The 16,581-nt window shown below is 35.1% G+C and overlaps 2 protein-coding genes across 2 annotated transcripts; one reads left to right on the top strand and one right to left on the bottom strand.

Annotated features, from left to right (window-relative positions):
* Positions 1-5,268: 5,268 nt before the first annotated feature.
* LOC107187981 (U4/U6.U5 tri-snRNP-associated protein 2) lies at positions 5,269-8,051 on the bottom strand. Its single transcript, XM_015576191.1, has 9 exons — positions 7,970-8,051; positions 7,388-7,666; positions 7,142-7,317; positions 6,847-7,072; positions 6,485-6,771; positions 6,293-6,421; positions 6,161-6,222; positions 5,857-6,079; positions 5,269-5,361 (listed from the first exon to the last, which is right to left on the bottom strand). Exons 1-9 carry the CDS (start codon positions 8,049-8,051, stop codon positions 5,269-5,271), a joined length of 1,557 nt encoding a protein of 518 aa, XP_015431677.1.
* A 2,453-nt stretch (positions 8,052-10,504) lies between these two features.
* LOC107188001 (zinc finger protein 2-like) lies at positions 10,505-13,389 on the top strand. The gene is made up of 4 exons (XM_015576215.1): positions 10,505-10,714; positions 10,960-11,385; positions 11,528-11,779; positions 11,872-13,389. The coding sequence occupies exons 1-4, from the start codon at positions 10,574-10,576 to the stop codon at positions 13,369-13,371; spliced, it is 2,319 nt and encodes a 772-aa protein (XP_015431701.1). The 5' UTR covers positions 10,505-10,573; the 3' UTR covers positions 13,372-13,389.
* The last annotated feature ends 3,192 nt before the right edge of the window (positions 13,390-16,581 follow it).

Below are 16,581 nucleotides of genomic sequence, written 5' to 3'. Positions count from 1 at the left end.
CACGCTATATACCGGGCCGGTGTCCGCCATATTATACAGGATGATTCATAAATGCATGTCAATACTTCAGAGGACGAATCTACACGCTAAAATAAATAAAAAATGTTATATGAACATATGTCCGTTATACCTTAGTTTTTAAGCTATGGATGATTAATCCCTTTGGACGATCTCGTGAAAGCATATTATAAACGAAATCACGTGGCGAGATATCTCGTCCACCGGTGCGAAGGGGTTAAAGAAACTGTTCGAAATGCACCGTCTCAACCAATTAGACTTTTACTTTTGGGGCCATTTAAAAACAATTGTGCATTCAACGCAAGTGAATAATGTGATGATCTGCAAGAAAGGGGATCAAATGGATTTGAGACTATTCGAAGAATACCTGATATTTTCGAGCGAGTGCAGAACTCAATGCTATGGCGTGCAGTAGTATGTGTTCAGGCACGAGGTGGGCATTTCGAACGTTTTCTTTAACCCCTTGTCTTACGATTTGTATGACAACTTAACTCTTCAGAATTACTATATTGTTAATTATTTTCCTGATACAAAAAGAATTGTAATTACAAGTGTACATTTACTTTAAATATTAAATGTTAATACAGTAATGAAATATTGACATGTATTTATGAATCATCCTGTATTCCGAGCCGATCTCCGCCATATTATATGTATACGTGGAGAACGCGATGCCACGAGCGACAACAGGACTGCACACTGCTCGACAGAGACTTTCTCCGATGCGGATTTATTTCCCGTGCCGAGCGACTTCCTGCGAGAATGAAACAATAATGCCTTCCCGTGGCGAAGAGAGATTCGTTGAAGAATGGAAATAGAGGAGAGGCCCACGGGTTCAACCCGACTTTCCTTCCTCGTTAATAAACTTAAAAAATTATAAAAAAAAAATTCGTATCCGAAAGTTAATATTTGCTAGTTCCACGTTATATTTACAATATTTTTTCAGGTACGAATAAAATGAAGGTTACAGGTGGTGAAGCTCACGCTGTGATTCTTTTAATTCCCGTCCATTATTCGATTAAAATCTTGTCCACCTGTGCCGAGTATTTATACCTGACCTCGTATAGCTGTACAAAGTCACTATCATTACAAGATATACGTTTGCTTTGTGAAATTATGGTTCTCTTACCAGAAAACAAATATTTAACAATGTAAATGATATTATTAACAGCTCCTTAGCGAATACTTCTAAGGTTCACATAAATCCAGAAACCACAGCTAATATCTAAAACTCAATGTTGCCGTGGACACAATTAAAACAATAAAGAAAACTTGACTAAACACCTCATTACATTAATTATACGTAATTTGATGGAACTACTGAAAAAATCTGTGATCTTCAATAATGGATTGCTAGTTTCAAATTTTAAAAGACACCTTATTACATTATCTACCGTCAAAATGTTCCCTCAAATAAACCTAGACCAGACAAGAAAAAAAAAAACACAATGAGCTTGTGTTGCATCGATGCACGCGGTTAAATTGCACCGGCAGGAAGCATTTGACGATGCACTCCTGTATCCTCAATCGATATTTAAGTGCCTCAAGGATGTTTCTCATAGATGAATACAACCATGATCTCCATCCTTGACACGTTTGTGACGGGAAGTCGCCGGGCTTGAAAGGCGTTATAGGGGGACAGAGGGACCGGTTCCTTCGCTATTTCGCGCGAAATTCTAAAATGGCCCCCCTGGGGGGACCGTTGAAATATTAGGTATAGCCGGACGTGATGGTCAACCGAGGTTCTTGAAACGAAACTGTACATAATACTTCGCATTTCTGCTTAATACACCGCCCACGTTTGGAACATTCCGCGTGAAACTCGCTAATAACATCCTCTACGTCCAAGGGACTCTAATCTCTCGGTTTACAAATATATTATCTCATGACAGGGTTCGAAGCTCTTTGTCGCGAGTATATTGTTAATGTTCATTCATGCAATTAGGAGCAGTAAATTTTCTTTACGATAAAAGTAAAAAAATTAGTTTGAATTGAAATCGAAACCAGAGATATGTAGAATTGTTATTTATATAAAGAGTTTCGAGTAGTGAACAAAGGATGAACGTTTTGTCGTTTGTTATTGGTTGGGTACGTACAAAGAGCTGAATCATTAAATTGCGAATGACTAAACGCATACAGGTGAATTATTTAAGCAAATAAACGTAAGTATGAAACATTTGTAGGCTTCTGTTGAAATGAACATGTGCTTTAACTTTGATGTATATGAAAAATTTTGCAAAAGTATACCCTTTAGAAGGGGAATTTGGTGTAAAAAATTGTATTTAGTACTTTAAAAGCGTTGGAAGCGTAATCAAAGGGTTCATTGATTTAAATGCCTTTATCAATTAATGAAGTATGAAATATGTACCATGTGAGCTAAATATTCACCAAAAATGGTATTCTGTTTAACAAGAGATGCTCTTATTTTTAATATTTGGTTGTTCGATCCTGATTGCAATCGTGTAATTACTTTCTCTTACGTCATATATCACTGTAAGTTGTGTATAACTTCAATTAATCTAACACTGAAGAAAAAGTCTTTGGTTGGTTGTAATTTGTAATAACAAATATGTCTATAAGGAATATAGAATTCAAATTTGTACTGGAAACTAAAAACTACTCTAAAAAAAAAAATAGTGTGTAGAATCTCGAAAATCTAGTAAAAGAAAGTAACAGTAAAATCAACGCAAAGGGTACAATTTTTTAGTGTAACAAATATTTCTGTTGCTCGAAAATCTCACCTGCATTTTATTAAATAAACTGAACCCTAATTGCAGCTTTTGGGTCATGTTCTGCCTTATCGAAATGAAACTCAATAAGTTAGTACAACAAACTCTAATTATCATTATCTATTGATACGACATTAAACCACCAATAAAAAAGAATCTACGCCCATCGTAAGATCGATATACTGCTTAAAAGGTTATCGTTATACTTTTTTTTCAAAACCTCCTCCGTACTCCGATCTCTGGAAACTGAACAGAAATACTTTCACAGTAAACATTATCGATAACAAACATTGAAAAGAAACCATCAATGAAACTTATTGCGTAAAAAAAGTGACGTAGAAGTATAATCATTTAATGTATGCACAATGTTTATCGCGGAAGTTATTTGTGATTCAACCAAATATGTATTTGTATTACCTTCTTGTGGTATAAGTACAGTTACGTACTCCAGCTACTAATCTACCAAATGCCCGGATACTCATGAGCGATTGCGTGTACGTAGCCCCTTAACCGTGCGACGGTGTCGAAAATGAATATGGCGGAGCTGACGTATGATGCACCTTCGATCTGTCATCGAGGATCGTTCAGCACGCGGAAACTGGTTTACGCGATGCAACGATCAGAGGCGAGATGTTAGGAATCCGAAACTCGTGGCTTCTTCGAAAGTCAACGTACCACCTCCCTTTCACATCACCCCCCCCCCTTTTCAACCGTCAGTTTTTTTTTTGTTAACCGGGGAACGTTGCGGCTCGTTCCTCTCCTCCACCAGTGGCCACGCAATCAGTTTTTTCGAGGTTCGCGTGAAACAGGTATTCGGAACGGTTACTGGAAGGTACGCGCGCATTGGCAGCACGCCGACATGAATCCGAATTGCAGTGCGTCGCGCGCCCGAGAATAACCGGCCTATGTGAAAATTAGAATTAGAATGGAGACGTTTTCGTGCACCGTCTTTTGTGGCTACTCCTAGATCCGCAGTCAAGCACGAATTAACGATTCAAGTCGCTCGATGCGTTTGCTAACACGCTTTGACGGTGAATCGTGGTGAGATGTTCTTTAGGGATAATGAATAGATCATTTTGTTTCTGGATATAGACTCGAATAAATATAATCAAAATCGTGCACTACGCGAGTCATGGATGCTAAGTTCTGTACTACAGTCGATACTAAATTAAATGCAAAAGTAAGATAAGATTCGAAGATTTTAAATACCCCGAGACATTTCACATATTTTGTGACAGAGAATGAAATAAAAGAAACGGTGGATAAATGTTTTGGAGTAAAATGTGTGTTTGAAATGCTTTAATGACCGATGCCTGAAAGTGAAATGGTCTGAGTTACGTTTTACACTGGGTTGTCATGGGCTCCAGTCCTATCCCCAATTTATTGGGCTTCGAGGCGATAGGCCCCAAGAGTGTGACAAAAAATACAGAAATGTATCCTCGGGCTGTGGGCATTGAAGGCGCCCAAAGAGACAAGTAAGAATTATTCAATGATGTAAACCAGAACTGACAGAACAGTTTATTCTATCGTTAATGTACACTGTGTAAAAACGGTATTAGCAAACACCCACTTATATATTATACACTTTTACATAAAAGTAAGTATATTCAATATCTGTACTACGCGAGACCCAAATGTACACATATTCTTTCATCCACGGTTCAACTTCATGGAGTTGCAAATATTTATACAACTTGAACGTTCGAAATAAAATATTCTTATACCAGTCATGTTACGACTAAATTACTGTTTCATTTGCATACAATTTAGTACACTCGTACCTCCAAATACTTTATGTCAAACAGTACCCAGCTCCACTCCTTGATACGCAACTTACGCGGGAACGCTTTAAAGGATATAGGGATTCTCCGTCAGGTGCCATTTACACGAGACAGAACCGTTACCGCCTGCAGACAGCCAGAGATTTAAAAAAAAAACAATCGCAAACGCACGTCGCATCCGGTACAGATCAACGCTACCGCGACATTCGCAGACACACAATACTTGGCAAAGTTTTGGAGAAAAAATTCATGGTTCTCATTAAAGAAGAAAGGTAGTACTCACCGCTGTGCAAGCGTCGCTCCCACCGGCGATAATCCACGTGCTGAGAACACACTGGACAAACACAACGTGCACACAGAAAGACAAAACACTCACGGCGATGAACTACGACGGGTCGGAACGTCAGTATCACGAATGCGTCAGGGAACGATACGCGGAAACGGGTCGTATACCGATACACTCCGGAAGAAACAAAATGCACGGCGGCGGAAAGAAAAGATGGAAAAAACACGAAGCGCACGAAAGAAAACGCTCGCTTGTAACCGTCTCGCGTGGCCGGCTGTGACTCCACTCCGGCTCGCTTGGGCTTCGGCGCGACACTCTGACCCCCCTCCACGCGCGATTCCCCTCCACCAGCAATGCGACTTCTACTTCCAGTTTACACTTCCGATCTTCTCGGCAAAGTTCGCCGCTTTTCGGCTTGATCGGCGTGTCGTGGTGTTGGACAATATAAACAGGATTAAGGTTTACCATCGGAATCGGGAAAAATACGCATTATTCTATAATGAATCAGATCACGTTTCTTTGTAATGTATTTTAATAAATATCCATCCTATAACAATGGCTTTATAATACCTTTCGCACGACAATCTTAAAAATAACTTACAACCGCGCCGGGAAAAGAAAATTGGAACTTTTAAAATGTTTATTTGAATTTGATAATTGACAACGTACATCTGAAATCTTAAGGAAAGAGTTTTGGGGTCACCTTAAAAATTTGGGGTGTATGTGCAATGAAAATAACTTTGAACTTAAACATTTTCGTATACGTGTTTATGAATGTACAGTAATTTGACACCGTCAAATTAAGTAAATCAGTCGGTGTATGAATTTTACGATGAAATGTTTTATAATAAATAACAAATAAAAGTGAAAAATGGAAATATTTTATTTAAAAAATTACATTTTTTACATTGTTTTTTTATTTCTACTTTCACCATTTTCCGTACTTATATCTTTTTTTAATTCGTATATCTGAAAGAAACAAACATTATGAAATATTTATTTAACAATGCTTTCGTAAACATTTATAGGAATGAACATATACCTGTATATATGCTTCAGTCAATGTTATCATTTGTGGTAGAATTTGAGTTACATGTAAGTCCTGTAATTCATACCACTGACCAGTAGCTCTGTGCAAAATGTGGACCCTGTATGTTCCTTGACCAGGCTCACCATCATGAACAATATTTGCAACTAAATCGTATGTTGTATAAGGATGCCTTTGTTTCACTTCAGGTGTCAAAATGTCTCCGAAATCTACATTTCTGAAAAAAATATACATATATTCACAAATTACTACTTAAATTTATTTCGCAAACATAAGAACTAACATTACAGAAACTTACTTAACTGGGAAGTTAACTATAGTAGGATTTTTCTCTACAAAAAATGTATTTTTTGTAAATCTCTGTAAAAGAATTAAATATGAACATATGTTAATAAGTTTTAACTTCTATTATGAAAGAAATTATACCTACTTTTATATAAAGTATAAGGTAAGGAGGAAGTTCTGTAATCTCAAATCTTTTCATGAAGTTCTCCTTGTAGGTTTTATATTCTTTTTCAGCCACTGCATTGAATTTATTTAACAGTGTGTATAAATTAACCTACGGAAATTAACAGAGATGTATTTTGTTGCATTTGTAACATTAATATAATTAATTACTTACTTGAGGAATAATATTTTCAGTAAACTGGTCCTTAAAAAGAGGAGGCGGAGGTAGATCACATGTTAAGTATAAAAATGGACTTTCTGTTAGAGTTTCACCATATTCTACAGTATGAAGCAATTCGCTTCTTTGACTTTCATCTAATTCCAGTGGCGGTATTTTTCGTGTGTATATACGCATATGGCCCAAAAATGTTTTGTACACTATGCTAGAGTCAAGTTTTTTTGTACCATTCAATGCTAAGTGAAGAGCATTTAAAAACCACGAAAGAAAATCAATTGGGTCGCCTAAAAATTTTATTTCAACGTATAGAATCTAATTTGTCTATAAACGTTTTTGTGCTTATATATTGCATTATATACCCTGTTCAGTAAATTGGAATCTCTTTTTACTCCATAAAACAACAGCTTGTAACATTTCGTGTGGACTAACATGTGCTTTAAAGTTACGTGGGTTCCATAATTTTCTCATTAATTCTCCAAACCGCTGAACTAATAAGTAGGAGGAATCACCAGGTGGTCTTTTCACATGAGAATAATTAGACTCTCTTAAAAAGAAATCCCTTAAAGGTGTGACATGAGAAAGTGCCTAAATAACACAACTTGTATTTTCTTATCACAATGTATTACTATGATCACATATCTAAAAATAACTCACTTGTAAAATAACATTGCAGTAATCGTTTGCTTTAATGTTATTCATTCCCACAATACCTGGGGAATATAATGATCCATCTATAGCTCTTGATAACTTATCGCTTTTATCCAACTGAGCAATTTGTGGTTTATCAAACGTTGGATTCAAAACATATTTTATATCATCCAATGATGAATCTGGATAAGCATTATTTATTAATTGATAGTGATATATTTTAAGAGAAAAACAATAAGAGCACTGGCTTACCAATTATTTCATAATTGTCGGGTAAACAATAAAATTTTAAAGTATGTAAATTTAGAAATACATGATGACTTTCTGCCACGCTGTGTGTATATGCATGAGTATTAGTACCTCTACCTTGGAAATACTTTCCACATACAAGACAAGCATACACATTAATTCTTGATAATGAAACGGAACATAATTTTTCAAAATCAAAATCTAAAAATTGTCGATTTATCGTATCCAAATAAGGACACAGTCGTGGTGCCTCCGAATTTATTCTTCCAAATTTAACATGCTCTGTAATTAAAGAAATGTCGAAATTGTATCTTATATTACTTTTAGGTTAAAAGTGAAAAGTACATATTTATAAACAGATAGAATTTGTTAATTTAAATTAAAACATTGTAATTCAAAAGGAAGCTAAAATATCGTACAATCACTTAGAATTTAACAATACATCTACAATAAAATGAAACACTACATAACCTTAAACAACAACCATGTAAACAATGAATCCCAACTTTGTTACTTGATTATCTAATGGACACTTAAATGTGAAAAACAATATCAAATGGTAAAAATGTAATTACAAGTACTTACTCTCTGTATCTTCATCCGAATCATTTTCATTTTCTTTTAAGTTTCTCTTTTGTTGATTCCCGTACTTATTCGAGATCGCCATTTTTATTGCAGATCAACTAATGAAATATTGTTGTATAGCAACATATTTTCGTTAAATTGTATAAAAGAAAATTACTGAAAATGAATCGATTCCTCATAATTGATACTATGCATAAACAATTGTCGATCGCGGTGTTTTTTATTAATATTTGTTTTGTTTAATGTTGCAAGAAGTCAAAGATAGAATAATGTTTGCCATTTCTATCGCAAGATACTATGGAAATAGTGGCAAGAATTATTCGTTCCATAAAAACGTTTCATTTGACTGACAATACCATCTGTGCAAAAACCCTCAAACTAGTATTACTGACAATGTACACCAGCGATGGGCAACTAAGCGTCCACCAAACTCACTAAATATGTAATATTATTTATAAAGCCTATCACTACGCCTATCTCATATTTTCCCATAAATGTCCCATAAATTCCAAAATTTTTCCGGCACTTTTCTGAATCCAGACTTGGGTACTTTTGATTTGAAATGAAAACTACAAACAAAAAGAGCCAATATTTATTCCAAATAAAATAACAGATAAGTTTATCATTAGAAATAATAAATTATTTCTAAATGATTTATTTGCCAAATATTTGGTTATTTAAAATAATAATGCAAAATAAAAAATAATAGATTTTCGTATATAATGAATATATTTGTCATTGTAAATTAAAAAATATATTGTTTAAATTTATGGAACAATACGTAGATATACGTGTTGGTAATAGCATATTAAAAGTAATTAGTTTTTTGTACGCGAACACAAATTCCAACAAAACCGACCCCGAACCTGCACAAGCTCGGTGAAATCGGTATGGAACACTTCATAGGTTTATGTTTATTTTATTACTAATAATTCTATGATATATGCATATTGCATATATTTGTAGCATCCTGAAAACGGGTATTAACGAGCCATTCCACGTCGAAACGCACAGAAATGCAATCTTAATGACCGATTTTTTTCGAATTTGCAGCATTTGTTGATAACTACAAGAAACTAAATTGTGTAAAATTTTAGTTCCTAATCTTGAACCGTTTCCGGGAATTTTCCTTGCGGGAATGCCTTACCGTAATGAGCCATCTCGTGGCCGCGGATTCCGGGAATCGAGTGACGTCACGGCGTGCGAGCGAGAACGATAGAGCGAGCTGCGGTATCGGTGCTCTCCGTCGGTCTAAGAGGGCAGCAGAAAATCCCTGACTTTTTACACAATCGGTATTTCAGAACATGGGAGACGAAGTCCTATAAGATGATAGGTCTATCCTATACCTAGTCGGTGGTACACCGAAGAATAGTTGGCCAATTATTTTTCGGTCAATGTACCCTCACGAGCAAACTCGGCTACCGCTAGGGGAAAAAGTGATGTAAGGGAAAGACCTTCTGCTACTTGGTCTCGGAGTTATTGAAATTTATGTGAAATTAACATTCGGTTTAACATTTATTTCAGTATTTCAAATAAATTTACCAAGTAGTAGTAGGCCCTACCTCCTACATTGCTTTTTCCCCTAGTGGAAGCCGAGTTTGCTCGCGGGTGTACTTACCTGTCGGTATTGTTTAATTTCAGTTTGTGCGAGTTTCTACAGATGGCGCTGTAAGTCAACTGAGATATTTTTATGAAGCGAATAATTCGTACCACAATTTGTACAGTAAATATTTTGTAACAGAATCATCAGAATGTAGCACATGCAGATCTCTTGCAGAAATCTCAGAGATCGAAGATTGCGTTGAAATAATTCGTAAATAAAATTAATCACCGCAAATAATATCCGCAATTTATCGTAACAATATCTTTGAGTACTTGGAGGTGTATCGGGTATATCGCGAACAAATTGATTCTCCATTAGTTCCGCGTAAAGCTTTTTCAAATTGTAATAGGGCTCTAGATCCCCTTATGCACGTGAAAAATTCCTTAGATGCAAATCTATTCAATGTCTCGTCTGTGGTATTACGAAAATACGTTACGTGATTGGTGTACCTATGCCTCGTTTATAATATATATCATTAAACAACACGGCATAAGATGAAGCTTCCATTTCGACTGATAACTTTCGGATTGTCAGTGTGAGATGGACAATTTTTTTACCGTTGGCGTATGATAGGGAAAATGTTTGAATTCAAATACCTTATTAATCGACTATGAAAATATCTCGATCTCGGTACCTCGTTAATCGAAGAAAAGTGTTCAGCGCGCCATCTACAAAACAGACTCTTTTTAGATGAAAAGAGAGAAGCGCAAACTGATTCCCCCGCTACAGGCATCACGACTGATTGCAAGAGGATCCCTCGATGGTGTGAACGGAGAGTCACTTGACAAATATCTTCGGATTATGCATATCTCTAAAGTAGGCAAATCTTAAACTAAAGACCTACGGGAGTCGATTTAGGGAATCTCGTAATGTGTGTCACGGGCCCGTTGAATCACACAATAGAACGTTCCTGTTGGATGTTTTAAAGTAAACGCATTTTGATCGTGTCTTAGGCCATTCATTCGGTCTGGCGACAAGACGATATTCCCGGTTCTGTTGATATGGCCGTCGTCGAGGAATTTGATTATTTATGTCGTCTGTGCGCGACTAAAACTGGTATTCTAATGGGATTACCGATCTTCGAAGCCGGTGATCAGATGCGTAACATTGACAAGAAAATAGCCGCGTGCTTGCCAGTGCAGGTAAAATCATGCGTAGAATTAGAGGTCCGATTTCACTGCGATCTTCGGTGCTCCGTCTTCATCCCCTCTTTCTAATTTAACTATAAATAGAGGAAGAAAATTGGTGCAAGGTTTCATGATCTTGTAATAATGATCAGGGTGTTTGTTGGCTTTGATTGCATATAGTGTAAAATATCGTGGTATCAATTAATATATATCTTAACGAAGTTACGAATAGTTGTTCTTAGCTAATTAATTATTTACAGGTATCTCTGACCGATCAATTACCAAAAGTAGTGTGCGAGGAATGTGCTTATAAATTGGACCAGTTGTTTGACTTTCGTGAAAAATGCTTACATACTGAAGGGATGTTCATGGAAATGTTAAAGGAAATTTCTAAAGATGAAGTTGTTCGCATAACAAAACATGATTTGCGGAATGTAGTAGAAATGAATAGAATTCAAAGGGACATAGATAGAATACAAAATAACATTGAAGATGTACAAGATCATCAGGACTCAAGAGAAGCTACTATACATACAATGCAAGTTATGGATGAAATGGACTTAGCGGGTGGTGAACAAGTTGTTACACAAGAAGACATAGGACAACAGGATGCCAGTATCGAGGTTACAGGTATCGACTGTTTAGATGGGGATACTGTCAGAATTGTCAACGAACACATACAAGAAGTAAATGTACTAATAAACCTTATTTCGCTTGAATATGTTCACTGAAGTAAAATGTACTTTGTTCATTATAATTTTGTAAGTCTAAATATACTTCAAGTTTTTCATTGTGCCTCTTTAATTTACTTATATTGTCATATTCCAGGTATCTAATCACCAAATAGCAGTACATCTAGAAGGAGACATGACTGTAGTTGGAAACTTAACAGTGAGTGATCATTTAGGTCAGTTAGGAATAAATTATGTGACTTCCATAACTCCAGAAGATCAAAATCAAGAACAAATAGTGCATTATTGTGAAAATGTAAAATTTGAATCAGTACCAATAAAGGATGAATATCAGAGATTACAAGAGAGATTAAATACAGGGGATTCTACAAATGTACTTGAAAATAATGTAAGTTGTTGAGTGAAAATAAAACACAATGTTGGTTCCAATAGCAAAAATATTTAAATAATTAAGCTCATGCAATAATGTTAATCCTACAGGTATCACACGAATGTTTTCCTCCAGCTCACTCAGAAGCTGGTAGCGACATAGAAGAAGTGCGTGGTGTGGACAGTGGAACTGCAACACATACAGCTCCACAAACAGATACTGTAGCATCAACAAGTCAAGTACCAACAGGAAATTCAGAAATATTAGTTGAATATACAAAAGTAGCAAAACATTCGTTGTTAGAGTCTACACTAAACAATCCTACAATCGACGAAACAGGTTCTCACTGGTACGTGTGTCCGTTTTGTAATGAAGCAATTTTAGGATCAAATAATATGATAGCACACTTTGAACAATATTTTGTGTGCTGTTCATGCGATCTATATTATACAAGCACAGATGCACTGAATGTACATAAGGAACGATGTGATATACATAAAAGTAAAACAATGAACAATGAGATAGCAGTCAAAGAATCAGAATTAACTTCTTCGGAAAATGGTGTGAATGGGGAGGAACAAAAAAAACAAGCACCAGTGAGACAAAGATGGACTCCGAAAGTTTGTACCCACTGTGGAAAACAGTATAGGACAAATTACAAGTTGCAAGAACACATGCGAAAACATACCGGCGAAAAACCTTTTCAGTGTGTGACTTGTGAGAAAGCGTTTCGGAGTAAGATCGGACTTGCACAACATACAGCTACGCATACAGGGCAATTTGATTATAATTGTTCCACATGTGGTAAGGGTTTCCAATCCAAAAGCTATCTTGTTCTTCACCAAAGAGTACATTCAGACTTGAAGCCGTTTCCATGTAACACGTGTGGGCAACATTTCAAAACAAAACAGTCATTGTTAGACCATCAGAATAGGCATCTCGGCGTTAAGCCGTACGTGTGTGAAATTTGTGGACGAGGTTTCATAACCAAGGGACTTTGTAAAAGTCATCAAAAAATACATTCGGGGATGGATAACCGACAATATCCGTGCGTAGTATGCAATAAAATGTTCGTTAGTAAAAGTTACCTCAACACACACCTGCGCATTCATACTGGCGAAAAACCATACTTGTGCGAGGTTTGTGGGAAAGGATTTTTAACGCGAGTTGACCTTAAAATTCACTCGACAATGCATACCGGCGAGAAGAGCTTTAAATGCGATATGTGTGGAAAAGTGTTCGCTAGAAGAGCTGCATTACGATGCCACAGAAGATTGCATACAGGAGAACGGCCTTACAGGTGCGACATTTGTGGGAAAACATTTACGCAATTCACACCAATGGCAATTCACAAAAGACTGCATACCGGAGAACGACCGTACGAATGCGACGCGTGCGGTAAAACGTTTGTGTCAAGATCAACTATGATGTGTCACAAGAAGAAACATCATGGTACAACAACAACAACAACGACAACTACTACAACAACAACAACAACTGTAAAGAAAGAAGAACCAGTTCCTCGACAGAATGAAGTGAAAAATAATGTTTTACCAACAGAAATCGTGCTTCGAAATTCCCAAGAGGGAATTCAAATTACAGCAGATTGAAATGTTGAAGGATAAAAAAAAGAACTGAAAGATTTTGAAATAATACAAACACATAGAAAATAAAATATTGCGTCTGCATTTTACAAGAAGCGGCATTAGTCACCATGGTGTATTCCTTTACTGTAGTGTATACACGTGGAAAATGTATACAAAGAATATATTTTCGAGAATTCTTTGTAAAGGGAGAGGATGTGTTTTTTAAAAGTTACGCATAAATATAGAAAAAGGAAGGAAATTGAACAATCATTTATATTATTTTCATTTTATATCGGTATAAGTATTTTACCGAAATATGTCGATACTTTTGAACTATCTACTTTTTGTATTGTTCTAAAATATTTGGAGATGAACGGTTATTAATCTTTTCTATCTATATGATATTACAGAACACGGTCCTTTACGTATAATCAATTTTCCTAATAATGCATGTGAAAATGCTTATTCATGTACGAATCTATGATAGGACAATATTTACATTCATTTTAACAGAAAGCTCAAATTATTTGATGAGTTAAACGTAATCAAAGGTCATTGAAATATAATAATTTATAATTTATGTTCTAAATGTATTTCTAGGAAATACAATCACTCATTAAACAATACGTATCTTATTTATTTAAGAAACATGTTCAACTATGCTGAACAGACGGGAATATTTTTTTCATTACGTAAATATACGAAAATTTACATTTCGTAGTTTATGTGCACCAAAAATTGTTGGAAATATTACTAGGATAATCAGACGATGCAGCTTCTATCGACTATAATGCAAAAAATATAACAATAAGGAAAGTGAAATATTTTCTTATTAATGTTAGCAAAATATTAACATATTATTTAATAAATCAAAGGCTGATAGCTACTTTTACTGCAAGAAATACTATGAACACGGTGGTTATATATGATTAATAACATAATTTTTTAAAGTTAACAGAAAATTTAGATTTACCTAGCGTACGATCATCATTATCACAGCGTATATTTCTGTGGCGTCTCAGCGATTCTCTTTTGAATAAAACAGCTTTCAGCACTACACAAAGTAGAAATTGTGATATATTATTATAAATGATAATGAAACGATTACATTATTTGTAAATTTGTGATGATTGTAATATTATTATTATTGACAAACCCTCTCGATATAAAATACAAAAACTTTATAGTCAACTTCGGAGTCATTTTGAAATTTCTTTGTACCTATTCACATTATTCGTATATATATTTATTTGTCGATATTTCAAAAAGGAAACTTCAGAACAACAAATTCTCTTTCCCCGTGTGAAAGGGTCGATAATTTTGTTAGCAACTAAGGAGTATCCTGATCAGTGGAAATAATGACCGAGTTTATTAAAAATTCCTTTTTATTTCGAAACGGTATTAAATAATAACGTCAAATGACAAGAGCTGCTAAATCGATACTTGGCTTGCAATTGTCCTTTAGCAGCGATAACATAATACGAGCGTTACGCGCGTATGTCGATATTCTTTTTTTTCCCCTTTAAAAATGGACATAAACTTATTTCTGTCTTTTAACTACGTTATTACACTGACCTGTTATGCAGCTATTACATACGTACACTCGTGTGTATGCATAATGTGTATGCGTCTAGCGTGATAACATCCTTTATAATCACTGCTCGTATTGCCCTACATCGTCCTACAATTGACAACAAATATTTAATCTATAATTTGACATTAACTACCTATGCAAGGCATCGATGACGATATATGTACTTCGTTACGCTGTTTTTCCTCTACACTATAAACTAGGGGGGGCCCCTGAAGTTACAAAGATATAACGACTATACTGACGAGAATTCCAGGATTATACGTTTGATCTGTCATGAAATTATTTAAACATACATACGTCGTGCATTCCCCCATCGAAGTTTGGTAAATATAAAATACATATAAAATTGTAAACAGCCGCGATAAAAAGAGAAACTTACAGAAACATGTAACAATGTAAGATACAAAATACGTCCATCGTTGTTTGACATACTTGTAACCTCTTGTCAATGTAAACACTTGGAACTCTTGCTCTCTTTTTTTTTTACTATTTTTTTTCTCTAACATATCGCTTCTCTTCCGCTACGCCCAGGTTTCATTATTATATATAAACACTGTTGTAAGCGTGCAGATGTAGGGGCCCTCGCTAAGTCAATGGTCGATGGTGTTAACAAATTTTCTAGTATTGGATTACATATGTATTTTACAAAGCACCACGGATCTAACGCTATACAATACATATAGGGTGTCACTTATTCAATACGAAACTACAAACAGGCGATCGGACATACAACTCTTACACATTTGCGTCTTTTTTTCAATTGTTAGCTTATATATATAAATAGAATTTTATTGTTCATCGTGGTAGATGAATACCGATAATAACCAGTGGATAACAATCGGGCCAAAAAAAGTCAAACGTTATAAATACAGCGCGACACTGAACACCCTATATATGTTGTTTAGGTATCACTTACACAATAATAAGCAAACATATATTTCTTTAGACAAAGTTTGATTTAAACAATCTAAAATGTTTTAAGAGAATCAACATACCATCAGCGAGTCATTGTTGCACACATTTTTTCTGACGAATACGTACATCTGTTTCACAGGATTTCCGTTCGCAATTACATTGATCTCAAAAACTAATTTTTAACTTCTACCGTTTACACAGAAACTTAATGTAGTCACAGCAATATGTGTTTAAATTAGGAACGCAGCAGGATCATAGGGAAAAATGTTTCTTTTTCGTGATTGCTAAAAAAAAATTTAATGAAAAGAAGTTCTATGGTACAGTAATAAAGAAAACCGAACTTGAGAGAATGAAATACATGTGATTTGAGAAGATACATAATTGCCTTGTGGACTTGGGGATACAGTATAAAATTTCCTTTTCTGTTAATATTTAAATATATTGGATACTACTTGTCGTAAATATTAATAATAGAAAGTAATATAGAATAATTCGATGAATTTTGTAATTATTATACCGTCAAATAAAAAGAAGGAAATGTGATTTTGTATTCATGAACAACAGGCACAAGAAATAAAATACGTTACCAGATAAATTTAATTTTATTTACAGTTTCTGTTAATCGAATAAAATTATTTTTCCTTACTTCTCATGTCATAGATCAACGAAATGATAACATTACATAGTCCAACATATACAAATAACAAAAAAACTAATTACGTGAA

Source organism: Dufourea novaeangliae, unplaced genomic scaffold (genome assembly GCF_001272555.1).
Source record: "Dufourea novaeangliae isolate 0120121106 unplaced genomic scaffold, ASM127255v1 scaffold109, whole genome shotgun sequence".
In the NCBI taxonomy this organism is placed as follows: Eukaryota; Metazoa; Arthropoda; class Insecta; order Hymenoptera; family Halictidae; genus Dufourea; species Dufourea novaeangliae.
Note: the sequence above shows the minus strand (reverse complement) of the source record. Positions and strands in the feature narration are given on the sequence as shown.

Excerpts from the sequence above, each read along its gene's own strand:
- LOC107187981 (XM_015576191.1), bottom strand. The coding sequence starts at position 8,051 with ATGGCGATCTCGAATAAGTACGGGAATCAACAAAAGAGAAACTTAAAA. Across the intron at positions 7,318-7,387 it reads CGACAATTATGAAATAATTG|ATTCATCATTGGATGATATA; the intron begins GTAAGCCAGTGC and ends ATGCTTATCCAG. Across the intron at positions 6,422-6,484 it reads CTGAAAATATTATTCCTCAA|GTTAATTTATACACACTGTT; the intron begins GTAAGTAATTAA and ends TAATTTCCGTAG.
- LOC107188001 (XM_015576215.1), top strand. The coding sequence starts at position 10,574 with ATGGCCGTCGTCGAGGAATTTGATTATTTATGTCGTCTGTGCGCGACT. Across the intron at positions 10,715-10,959 it reads CCGCGTGCTTGCCAGTGCAG|GTATCTCTGACCGATCAATT; the intron begins GTAAAATCATGC and ends AATTATTTACAG. Across the intron at positions 11,386-11,527 it reads TCAACGAACACATACAAGAA|GTATCTAATCACCAAATAGC; the intron begins GTAAATGTACTA and ends GTCATATTCCAG.